The 13,027-nt window shown below is 54.7% G+C and overlaps 1 protein-coding gene across 1 annotated transcript in view; it reads right to left on the minus strand.

Annotated features, from left to right (window-relative positions):
• The window catches only part of ZFP64 (ZFP64 zinc finger protein), a gene marked incomplete at its 5' end in the record, with an annotated part of 65,247 nt that overhangs the window by 5,527 nt on the left and 46,693 nt on the right, over positions 1-13,027 (minus strand). Inside the window, 2 exons of the mRNA XM_012728133.1 lie at positions 6,052-6,114; positions 6,237-6,386. Coding sequence (XP_012583587.1) covers positions 6,052-6,114; positions 6,237-6,386 — 213 coding nt within the window. The remainder of the gene's footprint in view (positions 1-6,051; positions 6,115-6,236; positions 6,387-13,027) is intronic.

A 13,027-nucleotide genomic window follows, 5' to 3' on the forward strand; every position in this document is an offset into this window, starting at 1 on the left:
TCAAAATCCGATTAAGAACACCCCAGAGGTGGACAGTGAGGCCTCCGTGGCCACACCTAGAGCTCGTCCACGTGTTTAGGGGAGTGTTGGTAGATTTCAGCTCACCTTAAATGACAGGGTGAAGGCCACATGCAACCTGAGGAAAAGCAAGGGGAAAGATCTACAGAAACTAACGAACACAAGCCACAGAGAAAGGAGACAGCAAATCACATCACTATTTGGGTACTTGTCCTCCTCTTTCCCACGACCAAGACACTCTGGTCCCTCACTTCAGGTCTGGACACGCACCTGGCTTAGCCCGTGAAACACGCTCAGACCTGCATCACCACCAGCCCGCCGCAGAGCGCGTGTGGGCTCAGCATCACCCAGAGCACTCCGGAGGCTGTGCTGGGGGCTTGCCAGAAAACTTGGGGGGACGTCCAAATATTTACTGCAATTATCTTTTGATTTCCTCCAGCCACAGATGCAGTCAACAACCTACATTTATGGGCCTCCTGGAGGCCAAGGGGTTAAGTCTCAGTGCGGTCACTTTTATGGCCTGAGTTCGATCCCCAGCCAGGGAGTGACCCACACGGCACAGCAGATGTCTCCTGTGTCCCCGCTGCTCCCCTCAGCAGTGTGTTTCAGTCGATCCACCTGTTCTGCTCCCCACTCTGTCTCTAATGAATCCTCTCACCCCCGTACCTCTGGCCTGTACCCCAGTTCTTGTATAAATAAATCTTTTAAAAAAAAGCCATATTCTCAATATTTTGATAACAATTGTCCTGAAATACTTCCTAAAATCATGCTTTCATTAGATTTGAAAGCATTCTGGGACATGAGCTTCACAAAATTGCCAGGAGTCCTCAGCAGAAGAAAGGCCAGGGTGGCTTCATTGGGAGTGTCCCAGAGAGTCCACCCTGCCAGCTGGGCCAGGAGAGGTGACCATAGCGTGCAGGGCTGGGACTGACCCTGGGGGACACTGGGGTGCACAGAGCAACCCTCAGGAACCACCTAGGTGGACACACAGTACCACCTGCAACCCCTCCCCTTTCTCTGAAAAGTGCCGCGGGCCGTTTAACCCAAATTTCAACGAGCTGCTTCTTAGCAAAGGGAAAGAAATGTCTTGACTAACTCCATGACTGATTAATCCTGATCACACCAAGCGAAAACCCGCAAGCCCGTAAGTCAATCTCTTTGAGAAAGCTAGATGACACCGGTTACCTTGAGAAGGCTTTTGAAATTCAGCCGTCATTCTTGATGGAGGAGAAAAGTTCAAAACCAAACAAAACACAAAACCAGTAACTCCCCAAACCAACTGTATAAAGCCAGAAGAAACCTTGTGGATCTCTGGAGACTTGACCCACACATGACTACAGGGAAATGAAACATTCTCTTGGCGTCAGGAAGGACCGGTTTTCCTTCAGTGCTCGGCTTCCTCTCTGAACCCAAGGCCAAGATCAGTAGACAGTGAGACAGGAAAACACATTTGCATGAGCTACAGAGACAATCCCAAAGCATCGACTTGAACCCTCAGGCTAAGTGAGTTCCTGCCCCCCCTTGCACCTCCACCCAGTCTTCTCAAGACGAGCACCTCTGTCTCACTGAAATGGAGGTGGGAAGGAAGCCAGGGGTGCAGGCCACATTCAGCTGCCTCGAGGGCTTCGCGACTCATCCTACTACGGCACCTTGCAACTGGCCGGACTAGGGGCACACAGCACCGCATTGTGCTGCTGTGGGCCCGTGAAAGTTCCAGCATCTTATTCCTGAGGTGGCTGCCAACGCTGATCCTTCCTCGGGGAAAAGGATCTTAATTATCTTGATTTGCAGGATCTGGAATTTCTGCCCTGTGTGGCAATTTCCTTCTTGTCGGACATTTGTGATACGCTCAAACTTTAATTTACTTGTATTTAATCTCTCTTTGCTTTTGTGACCTGATGCCAATTGTTTTCTCCCTTCTCTACCATGTATTTAGCTGTCTACATTTGCTAGTGGTGACATTTTAAAAAAAATTTTGGAGCCCTCCCTGGCAGCACAATGGGTTAGGATGCAGTACTGCAAGCTGGCTGCAGCCACTTTGGTGAGTTTGATCCCCAGACCTGGAGCTGACCACATAGCGCAGCAGACTCTCCTGACCCGCCCGCTGCTCCCCTCAGCAGTGTACTTTGCCCATCTGCCTGTTCTGCTCCCTACTCTGACTCTGTGAATCTTCTCACCAACCCTGCACCTCTGGCCTGTACCCCATTCTGTGTGCATAAATAAATCTTTAAAAAAATTTATTTTGCACAGAAGAACTGTGGTGTAGGGCAGAGGTGTATGTGTGGTCTGGGGGGGTGAGAGGATTCACCAGAGACTAAGCAGCCATCAGACCAGGTAGATCTACTGAAATCCACTGCTGAGGGGAGCAGCAGGGAGACAGGAGAGGTCTGCTGCACCCTGTGGGTCACTCCCTGCCTGGGGAGTCGAACCCAGGCCCTGACAGTGACAGAGCTGAGACAATCCCATGGCCACCAGGGACCCCCCTCATAGAGGTACTTTAATACGGAATTTAATATATTAGAATTTGTGGAAAGGCTCAAGGGCCTTTGCCCTAATAGGTCACATCACATGTGCCACCTGGCCCGCCTCCCTATGGCTTGAAAACCACCCCCCTGGGCACTGAATGTGTATGCTCAACCCTGCTCCATCCAGCTCTTCCAGTTCTGCGATCAGAATGTCTGACAGACAGCTCTAGAGTATTTCAGCTTCTGATAAAGCCAAGAGCTGGGATTATTTTTATGCCTCTCCTGAACGAACTTTATTATCCAAAGGCCCTGGGGACAGTAGTGGAGGCAGGGGTGCTGGGCAGGTCGTCCGTCATTGGAAACACCAATGCAGCTGATGTTTTTAAACCCTCTATCCAGAATGCACGGTGATTTTTTTGGCTGAAGATTTTACATAGGAAATACAGGAATAAAGCTGTTCTATTCTACTCTTTCACCCATGTCCCACTTATTTCTGGTTATTTGAAACTTAGCCTTTTCTTCCCCTCATTCAGGACACAGACAGTATTAAAAACAAGCAAAGGTGGGCCCTCCCTGGTGGCACAGTGGGGTAGAGCGCAGCACTGAGAAGCTAAAGCCACTTCAGCACAAGTTCAATCCCGGCCCCAGAGGTGACCCACAGGGCGTGGCAGACCTCTCCTGACCCGCCCTCTGCTCCCCTCAGCAGTTTCTTCGTCAGTCGGCCTGTTCTGCTCCCCACTGTCTCTGGTGAATCTACTCACTACCCCTGCAGCTCTGGCCTGTACCCCAGCTCTGTATGCATAAATAATCTAAAACAACAACAACAACAACAAAGGTTTAGTCCCATGCGTCTCCAGGGGGCTCACAACTGGCCCACCTTCCCTGACCCAGGTCTCAGAAGCCTGTCAGGGCTGCTCTAGACACTTCTGGATGAGTCTACCAGGTCTCTGTGATACGATGCAAACGTGAGCTGCTTTTGGCGTCTCAGGCCACGACATGCCAGCCCTGACGTCTGCACTGATGTGAGTTTAGTGGCAGGAGGACCGTGGGCTCCTGGGCAGGGCTCCCCCAGCGCCCCCCCCGTGCACTCCCTCATAACAGCCAGTACCACTTAGGGTACCCTGGTGAGCAGCGGGAGCCACGTCTGGCCCTGCCTGAGCCTTCCCAGCACCCCGCATGCTGGGAGCAAAGGACGTCGAGGGGCTCCGGCGCTGGCCGGGAAGGGGCACCCACAGAAACACTGCAGGTGAGAAGCATTTAGATCTCAGGGAGGAATAGAGAAGCTCCCCTCACTCAGCCCCCGAAGATTTGCTTATCGGGCAGACACTTTCTTACAAATGATGTCAGCCCGCCATTTCCAGAGAAATCAAGTCTGTACCAGCGTCTGGGCCTGCAGCTGCCTTGTGTTTAGATGTTTCTGAGGTGATTGACGTGATGAAAGGGGGTGTTTTCCTGGGGCATGATGACATGGGTAACGTGTAGGGGGAACCCCCGAGTTGGCAAGCCAGGGTTTTGCAAATGACCAGTGTGATGTGTGATGACCAGGATGGGGAAGAGCCACACAACTTCCCTCGAGGTGCAAACAGACTGAATGATTTGAGTTAGGCGTCTGAAAAGTCAGTGGGTGTGATGGTTGTTGCAACTCATCTTTAAGAAATTACCACTGGGGGCCCTCCCTGATGGCGCAGCGGGTTACAGCACAGCACTACGAAGCTTAAGCCACTTCCACATGACATCGATCCCCGCCCCGCCTGCCCCGGAGGTGACCACAGGGCGCGGCAGATCTCTCCTGACTGCCCGCTGCTCCCCTCAGCAGTGTACTTCGTCGATCTGCCTGTTCTGCTCCCCGCTCTGTCCCTGGTGAATCCTCTCACCCTCCGCATCTCTGGCCTGTACCCCAGTTTTGTATGGATAAATAAATAAATCTTAAAAAAAAAAAGAAATTACCACTGGCTGTCTCTTGGTCTAGTGTGAAGAAAAATCATTCTGTGGCAATGCTATCAAAATAGGCCCCATTGCCCATCACATAGAAAGCAGGACTGACTTCATCTACTTCAACCGAAACACATGGCCACAAACTGCGTAGACAGATGGGCCCACCAACCACGAAGCCAGACAGACACGCTGGCAAGGCCATAAATCACGCCTCTGGGCCCTATTTTAGAAAATTATTCCATCAAAATATTACTATGCAAGCAGCTGTACGTTTAAGTGTCTAATTTTAAGTGTCATAACTACAAACTCTGGAAGACTCAACTTGCCAGTGTGAACTATCTGGAAACAGGGGTCTCAGAACCACTGCTCCACCTCTTTGGCAGCTCAAGCCCAAGACACACGTGTGGTCACCCCACCTCCTGCTCACGCCTGGCTTGGAGAGGCCATTCGGCTCCTGGAGCAGTTCTCCATCCCCCCTCAGAAGTAGAACCTTCTCTTCGCTGCCCACATGACCAGACTCACATCTCTGGTCCCGAGCTGAGCTTGGCATGTGACTGGCTTCTGGGCACCTGGGTGGGAACCCAGTGAACCTCTAGGCTATGCTTTTACGTGGCGTGAGCCAGCGCAGGCCAGGCCAATGGGAGCTACACCCTTGGGACGTGAAAGCAACGAAGTAAGGGCCAGAGTCCCTGAAATCGGGTCCGCCACGCCCCGGCCTGGCCCACTTCACCACCTCGGAAGCAGTCCCATTTCAAGTCACCATTCGTTGGGGCTCATTATTCCGCGAATAATCACAAGGGGTGCTACCTCGGCGCTTGCCCCAGAAAGCAGTGCTCTGCATCACTCCGGTAAGAAAAGGCCAGAGACAGGCCCCTGCCTTTCTCTCTAGTCAACCATGGCTCCCAGGGACATCTGCTCACTCTTCCTTGTAGGGGCGGCCAGGATGTGGCAGCCCCGGCCTCACCCACTAGGGGGCAGTCGCACCACCAAGTGGAGGCCGCTGTTCTCTGTAGCACCAGCCAACACTTGGAAGTTGCCCCAAGCAGCTCTCTCCTTAGGACCCGCATTCCACCCTTGTTCCTGAGGCTCCAGCAGCCTTCTCCAGGTCAGGCTTTTCCGAGAGCCACCCTTCCAGGCAAGATGTCCACTCCTGGCAGAGAATACTAACTGTCCAGAAGTACCCACTTCACGACGGCCCTTGAGAATTTTAGCTGGGCTTACATAAGGCTGTGCTTCTGGAAGCTTTCCAGCACCCCCTGCTTGAGGTACTCACGACTAAGCTGGAGTCCAGGGAAGATGCTATATTCTAAGCAGCAGGTGGCCCCAGGAAGCGACCGTCAAGAAGCTTGGTTTGCTGTGTCAGATGACCCAGCCAGAAGGCCCCCGGGGAAGCCCCTACACCCTCACACACCCACCCCACTCCCCTGCGCCGCTCTCTTGGCCTTCCCACCGTCTGGGAGGCTTCCTGTTCTTGTCTGGCCACTGCTACCTGGCTACCTGTCAGGGTCCTTCTGGGAAGCCCTCCACCACCAGCCTACGTGGGCACTCCCGGCCGGCCGTGGTCCCAGCACCCTAGGAGATCAGCTTCGCGTGGCGCGATCACCCAGCCTCAGGGATACATCTCTGTACCTACCCGTGTGGATTCTGAGGTGGCGGTCGAGATCCTTCATGCCATGGACAGTTTTGAAGTGACAGCCTACGAGATTAAGAAAACAGGTTTTAAAAAAATATATGAAACTTAAGGAGGCTACTGGGATTCTGAAGTTCTAGGGCGTCCCCAGCTGGGCTCTGGGGCAACAGCCGAGGCTTCTGCTCTACCTGGGTAGCAACAGTTGAACGTCCGCTCTCCAAGGGTCGCTGCTGGCTCCCTGGATTCCGAGGAAGGGGCCGTGACGGGGGTTTTCTGGGTGTCACTGCCGGCCGTGGGGGGACAAGCTGGCTTTGGCACATCGTTATCTAGCTCTGAAGCTGAAAGGGAGACACGAGGTGTTAGTTTCTCAAACTCCACTGTGAAGTCTTACAGCAGAGTTGGGCTTTTTTAAACTTCCTTCGCCATTTCGCAAGGAAAGCACGAGAGCCATGTCCGCCCAGAGACCCAGAGTCCGCCTCTCACCACCCATTTCCTGGAGTGCAGGAGACACGAAAGAGGAGGCAAGTGTTGGCACCAGGCACCTGCAAGGACGCGGTGAAGATCTGCTTTGCAGAATAATGTCCACTCCTGTCATGTGCCAACATTTTGGTAAAATACCACAATGATGAGAGAAGTCAACGGAGAGAAAAATGCAAACTCGGCTACTGTGGGCGGAGGGAGCGGGCCGTGGCAAGGCCTCAGGTCAGGCACCCTGCTCTCCTGGATGAAATGCCGACGTCTCAACAGATAATTCGCAGATGGAAGGAGAAAGTGGAGTAGAGACGTGTGGTGGTCTGTAGCCCCAGGAGTGCCTGTGGATCCTCACTCACAGACACCGCGGCAGACGCTCAGGACAGTGAGAAGTAGGAAGAGGAATTCAAAGTCTGATCGAGAGTCAAGACGTGGAAATGAAATTAGAGTCGTTAAAAGCAGTCTTGGAGTGCAGGAATGATAGGTTATGACTTGCACGCATGTCTGATTCGCTTCAAAATAACCCAGGGCAGGGGCGGGGAGGGGAGAGTGGTACAGAGGAGCGCGTGTGTCGAGGAAGCTGTTGGCGTAACCAGAGCTGAGCAATGGGTAGGTGGGGTCTTCCCGCCCATCCTATTTTTCCAGTAACTTTCAACCACGCAAAAGCCCCATTTCTGCAGATATCAGCGGCCAGTGACAACTTCGCCCAGTTTCATCGCGAAGGTTTAAAATGTGTCTAATACAGACTAATTCCTCTTAAAGGACTCTCTTGTGGTTTAGCTCCTTTAAACGGAAGTCAAGGAAAAAGCAGTCAAGGAAAAAGCTGCCGACTAAGCCTGAAATCTTCAACTGAATTCCACCTTCCTGACCCTTCCTTCCCTCGCGACCCGGTGAAGCACTCTGCAGGGGCTTCCGTTCCAGGGGGTTTGCTTAGCTGCGTGCTAGCTGTGTGACCACCCCCAAGTTACTTAACCTTTCTGAGCATCAATTTACACATCTGTAGATGTGGATCCTGCCTCAGAACTGTAGTATTAGAGTGAAAATACAATTCTCAGAGCCCTCCTGCACCCGGTCAGTGCTTACCAGGACGGAGCTGGTTGGAAAGGGCCAGGTGAGGCGTGCCAGGGCCGGTTCCTCGACTGGGTCCCAACAGTGGGCTTAGTCCTGTGACCTTCAACTGTGGTCCTCTCACCCCAGGGGCTAGGGGGCACCATCTGGGGACCCTGGGTGCACACCTGTGCTGAGAGTAACTTTCGCCCCGCGCCATATCAGCACCACCTGATTTGTGGGTCCAAAGTATCTTCCCAGGCCTTGCTGCAGACTTACCGACCATGAGAGGCAGTTCCCAGGCACCGGGCTTGTGGGAGCACCCCAAGTGAGCCTCTAAGTCTGCTTCTCAAAGAGTGGGCCCCAGAACACTGACCCACCCGGCCGGATGTGGGAGGTAGCCGGAACTGCAGCACCCGGGTCAGCGTCCCTCCGTCCCTCCGTCCCTCCGTCCCTCCGTCCCTCCGTCCCTCCGTCCCTCCGTCCCTCCGTCCCTCCGTCCCTCCGTCCCTCCGTCCCTCCGTCTGCACTTTAACAAGATCCCCAGGTGATTCCTATCGTGTTCAAGCTGGAGCCTGGCTACCCCCGGCTACCCCCAACCTTGCTTCTCATCTGAGTGCGCTGGGTCACCTGGAGGGCTTAACTCACAGGTGGCTCGGGTCCCACCCTCAGCTCGGTTCGGAGGCCTGGAGGGGAGCCAGTATTTTTCATTCCTAGCAAGTTCCCTGTGGATGCCCATGCTGCTGGTCTGGGACCGCACTTTGGAAGTGCTCTGCAGGGAAGGGCACTGGCTCTGCAGAAATGCCCCCACCGGCAGATTTCAGCTCATTAGAACCTCACAGCTCACTGTCAACTATGAGGGGACAGCGGTACCCCGCGGAGGAAGACGCACCTTGCACCGAATCCACACATTAAAAAGAAAACCATCCAAATTCTCAAGTTTATGATCCTACAGAAACCAAAACTGAAGTTAAGGGGGAGGCTGAAGGATAGTGGTTTGGGGAACTGGCAAGGAAGGGAGATGGCAAGTTTCACATTCCAGTGCTACCATGTGTAGGCTGGCAAGTCACTCAGCTTCTGTCCCTCAGTTTCCCCATCTGTATAATGGGGCGATGGCTGCAGCTCTTCCATTTAGTTAAAGTTCTTGCGCATATGTTAAAGACCCTTGTCCATAAGTCAGCACTACGTACATTTTACTATTTTTATTCACAGAGGCATCACACGTGAGCCACCAGAGCCCCATTCCTTCCGCTGGAGGGCAATGATGCTGGGTCACAGAGCACCCCTCCACATCCAAACCCCACCAGCTCCCCAAGCTGTCTGGCAGCGCCCTCTGCAGAAGTAAAAAGTAGCTCAGGGAACACGCTCTGAACACCAGGCCAGGGCTACCCAGGAATTATCTTTTACAATCACCCCCCCCAAAGATTCGACACCCCCAATTCTTCACTTAAAGAGAATCTGGGAGCCCCAATCCCAGAAGACCTTTCTATCTAACCTGTCTCCAAGTTGGGCGAGGGTTAAGTTAGGCCATTTGTTATGGTTTCATCCAACTAAGCTTTAAAAAAAAAAAAATACAAGGATTCATGGAGAAGCTTGGCAGGCAGGGCACACCTGGCGGTGAGGGTGTGGGGTGTGGTCATCACACCCCAGCCGGTCCTGCTGGAGGTCCCAAGTCTCCTTCAGTGAGGGGGGCTGGAAGTCGGCCAGAGGAGGGGGAGGGCATGGGGAGCTGGGGGAGAGAAAACGCTTCCCTACCCCCTTGCTCAGGAAAAGGCACCAGCTAACCAGGAGAGGGGGCAGAGTTCGAGCGGAGCTTAAGAAGAAACTACCGAAGGAAGGGGAAACAGCTCAGAAATGCAGATTGCTCGCTCCTCCCCACCCAGACTCCGTGGGGGAACGCAACCCCGGGCAGACTGAGGAGTTTAGCCAGTTGGCAAAGCTCCCTACCGAGGCTCCTCGTCCCTACCAAGCCCCCGGTGAACAATGCTGCCGGCGGCACGTAGGAAGCCCAGGGCCCCCCCTCAGCTCCCCGTTCCAGCGCCGCTGGGGTGAGCCGCTAAGTTCCACCGCGCGGCGCCGGCTCAACATCCCCCCTCCACTCCGCTTCACCTGGTTTCAGGAGGCAAAGTCCTTCTGGAGCCCGCGGAGGGCCCCATCCCTTCTCCGGCGCCCCAGAGCCCCGCCAGAACGCCCTTTCCGGGAGGTCTGCAGCTTCCTCCACCCCGGTCTTCACTCGAGGCCCCCCTCCCGGTGTGTGCCCCCCAGCACTCGCCCGCGCACTTTACGCTTCCCGCCTTATCCCGCTGGCCATCTTTCCCGTCCCCAGTGGGCCGTAATCCAGGAGGGCCGGAGTTTTGTCGTCCCTCACTGCTGCCTGCCCCCCAAAAGGCTAGCCGGGGTCTGGCACCAGCAGACCTCCGTTTTCAGCTACCGCACCCCCGACCCCAGCCCCAGCCCCGGCGCCCGGCGTGGGTCTCAGAACGCCCACCTTGCAGGGGCGCGGCCCCAGAGAGGTGACGGCCCAGATGCCCGCGCACCCCGAAGTCAGGAGGTGCCTGGGCATCCTTCCCGCGGATTCGGGAGGCGGACCGTGGCTTACCGGGCCGGGGGTAGTGGAGGAGGCACGCGGGGAGGCACGACATTCACTCCAGGAGGTGTCAATTTCTTAGAAATAAGGGGGTGCAATTCACAAAGGCCCCACCCTCGACCCCCGAGACGCGCACTTATCCGCTCCGGGGCCGGGCCTCAGCCGGCCCACCCCGCGCCGAGAATCCGCCTCCTCCAGCCCGGGGTTCGGGGGGGGGGGGGGGAATCCCCGGCGCTACTCACCCGGCTGCCCCGCCGCCGCGCCGGCCGCCTCGGCCAACTCCTGGCGCTCAGGCAGCAGCAGCGCCTCGGAGTTGAGGTGCTGGGGCCTGGCCTGCTTGCGCCGCGACATGCCGCGAGGACCCGGGCTCCCGGGGCGCCCCTCCGAGTGGCCTGTGCACAGCAGTTCCCGGAGTTGCGCGATTACCCCCGCTCGGCCCGAGCGCGCATGTCCCGGCAGTTCTGCGCCCCGGCCGCGCCGGGCGATTTATCAGCAGCGCTGACGGCTGATTGGCCGCGAGCCAAGACCTCAGAGGTCGCGTGGAAGCGAGGTCCGCGCCCCACGGCCCGCAGCACCCGGCCCCGAATGCAGACTCTCGGGCTCCACCCAGCCCCGCCGAGTCAGAATCTGCATTTTAACAAGCTCCCAGGTGATCCGCGTGCACATTAAAGTTGGAGGAACCGTGTCTGCATTTTAACGAGATCCCCAGGTGATTCGTTTGCCCATTAAAATTTCAGAAGCACAGCTCTCCTCCAACTTGAATGTGCTCAGGAATCACTGGGGATCTCGTTAAAATGCAGATTCTGACTCGGTGGGTCTGGGGTGGGGCCTGAGCTTCTGTATTTCTAACGAGCTCCCAGGTGATCCCGTGGCGGCGGTTGCAGCGCCGAGCACGCGTTGGGGTTCTGACCTAAGGGGTCTGGACCCGGGCCCGGGCGCTGGGATTTTGGTTTGGGTGGTTTTCTTTCCCTCTCCCCCCAGGTGTCCCCAGGTTATTCTGATGGGCAGCCAAGGCTGATGAGCACGACCTCCAACCGTGGTTTTCAACCTTGGCTGCAGAGAGGAATTTAAAATTTAAATTGGGGCCAGGCTGTCTCCCGACGCCCGGCGGGCCGCGGCTCCCGAGCGGCGGGTTAAGAATGCAGATTCCGGAAGATCGGCCTGGGGCGCGGAGGCCAGGAATCGGGATTTTTGCCCGGCGCCCCGCCTAACTGCGGCGCCCCGGGTCTGAGACCACACAGGGGACGCCTCGGGGCGCACCGGGGCGCGGCCCCGCCTGGCAGGTGGCTGAGGCGTGCTCTGGGAGGGGGGGGGTTTGAGCTAATTGGCATTCGTGCTCAGACTGGCTGGGACCTTGATGAGACCCGAGGGGACTCCTTGTGCCCGGTGAACGACATCCAAGAGGGAGCAAGAAGACACCTACATCCCCCAGGTGTTTACTGTCTTCAAATTGGGGAGTTACTTAAGGCAGGGCTGTGCCCCAAGCTTGCCCGAACCTGAGAGTCACGTGGGCCCTCTTGTTTAAAAAACCGGGGTTCAGCTTGGAATGCGTGGGGCGGAGCCTGGGAATCTGCATGGCCACCTGCCTGGCGGGTGACTTTCGCCCAGGCGCCGCTCGGCGTCGCCCGCTAGGTCTGCGCAGTTACCCCTGGCAAACTCTAGGGGGAGATCTAGGAGAGAGGCATGTTTCTATTTCTCGAAAAGTGAGCTGTTCCCTTCAAACTTCCTGATTCCCAAGTGGTGAACTGACTTGGGGGCTGTTCATGCAGCGCCAGATGAACTCTTTCCAGGTTCAATTTCTGAGACCAAGACAATGTCGTAAAACAACTTGGAAACTTTTCTCTGGGATGTCCTTCTGGACACACAGATACACTTGTACTTAACCTCTTTTTGGGGTCCCTCAGAAGAATACTGGTTAAATCTGGGACCGGGGAAACCTAAGTGGGTAGTGACATCTGATAGCACTTTCTGCTTGGGGTGTGTGCCTGCCTTTGCTCTGTGTAGATACGATGCCTTTTGAGGCACAGAAGCAATGACTCAATCCGTACTCTATGGCAGGTGTGCACTGGCCATCCATGCGTCACTTATACTGTGAGTTTGCTCCCTTTATTAGGTGTAGTAAATACCACGGAACCCACCATCCAAATGAGGACTTTACATAGCCTACATCTCTCATCTATTTACCACGGGTCGCCCCCACCCCCACTCCATAGCCATCAGCTGAAACTCTCCGTGTGACATTGACATTCCTTTGCTTCTTTTAAGTGAGTTTCCCTCCCACTACATGTATTCTTAGAAAATTTTACATTTTTAAAGAACTTCATAAAGGGTATTGTACTCTTCCAGGAACACCCCCCCCCCACCGCTCCAGCTATATTGCTAAGAGCTTCCAATTGCTGTCACCATCAGACCATTTGTCCTTTTGATTGGTGTATAGTATTCCATAAGAGGACCACTTCACAGTCCTGTTGATAGGCACTTGGCCTGTTTTCCAGCCTTTGCTATGTGAATAGTGCCGCTATGATCTATGATCTTTCTAAAAACAGTATCAGTCTCCTTAGTGCCTGTATACCTGGGCTGGGATATACAGGGGTGACTGTTTAAGAGGCAATGGCAAAATAGAGACACCAACTCCCCCTAGTGATATAAGGATACCTGGAGAGGTGGCTGCACACACACACAAATTATCAAATATCTCTTTTTATCAATGAAATTTAGAAATAACATTTCAACGGGTTCTTGATTCACATTTTGTCTGCTCATGTCACTTCAACTGAAACCCAAATTGATGCATTCCTATTTTCCACAAATAGAATGATGTCAATTGATCAAATTTGTTTCATTTAAAAAAGCATTATTTTAATAGATTGCGAC

The sequence above is a fragment of the Condylura cristata genome, unplaced genomic scaffold (genome assembly GCF_000260355.1).
Source record: "Condylura cristata isolate star-nosed mole 26May11 unplaced genomic scaffold, ConCri1.0 scaffold00022, whole genome shotgun sequence".
In the NCBI taxonomy this organism is placed as follows: Eukaryota; Metazoa; Chordata; class Mammalia; order Eulipotyphla; family Talpidae; genus Condylura; species Condylura cristata.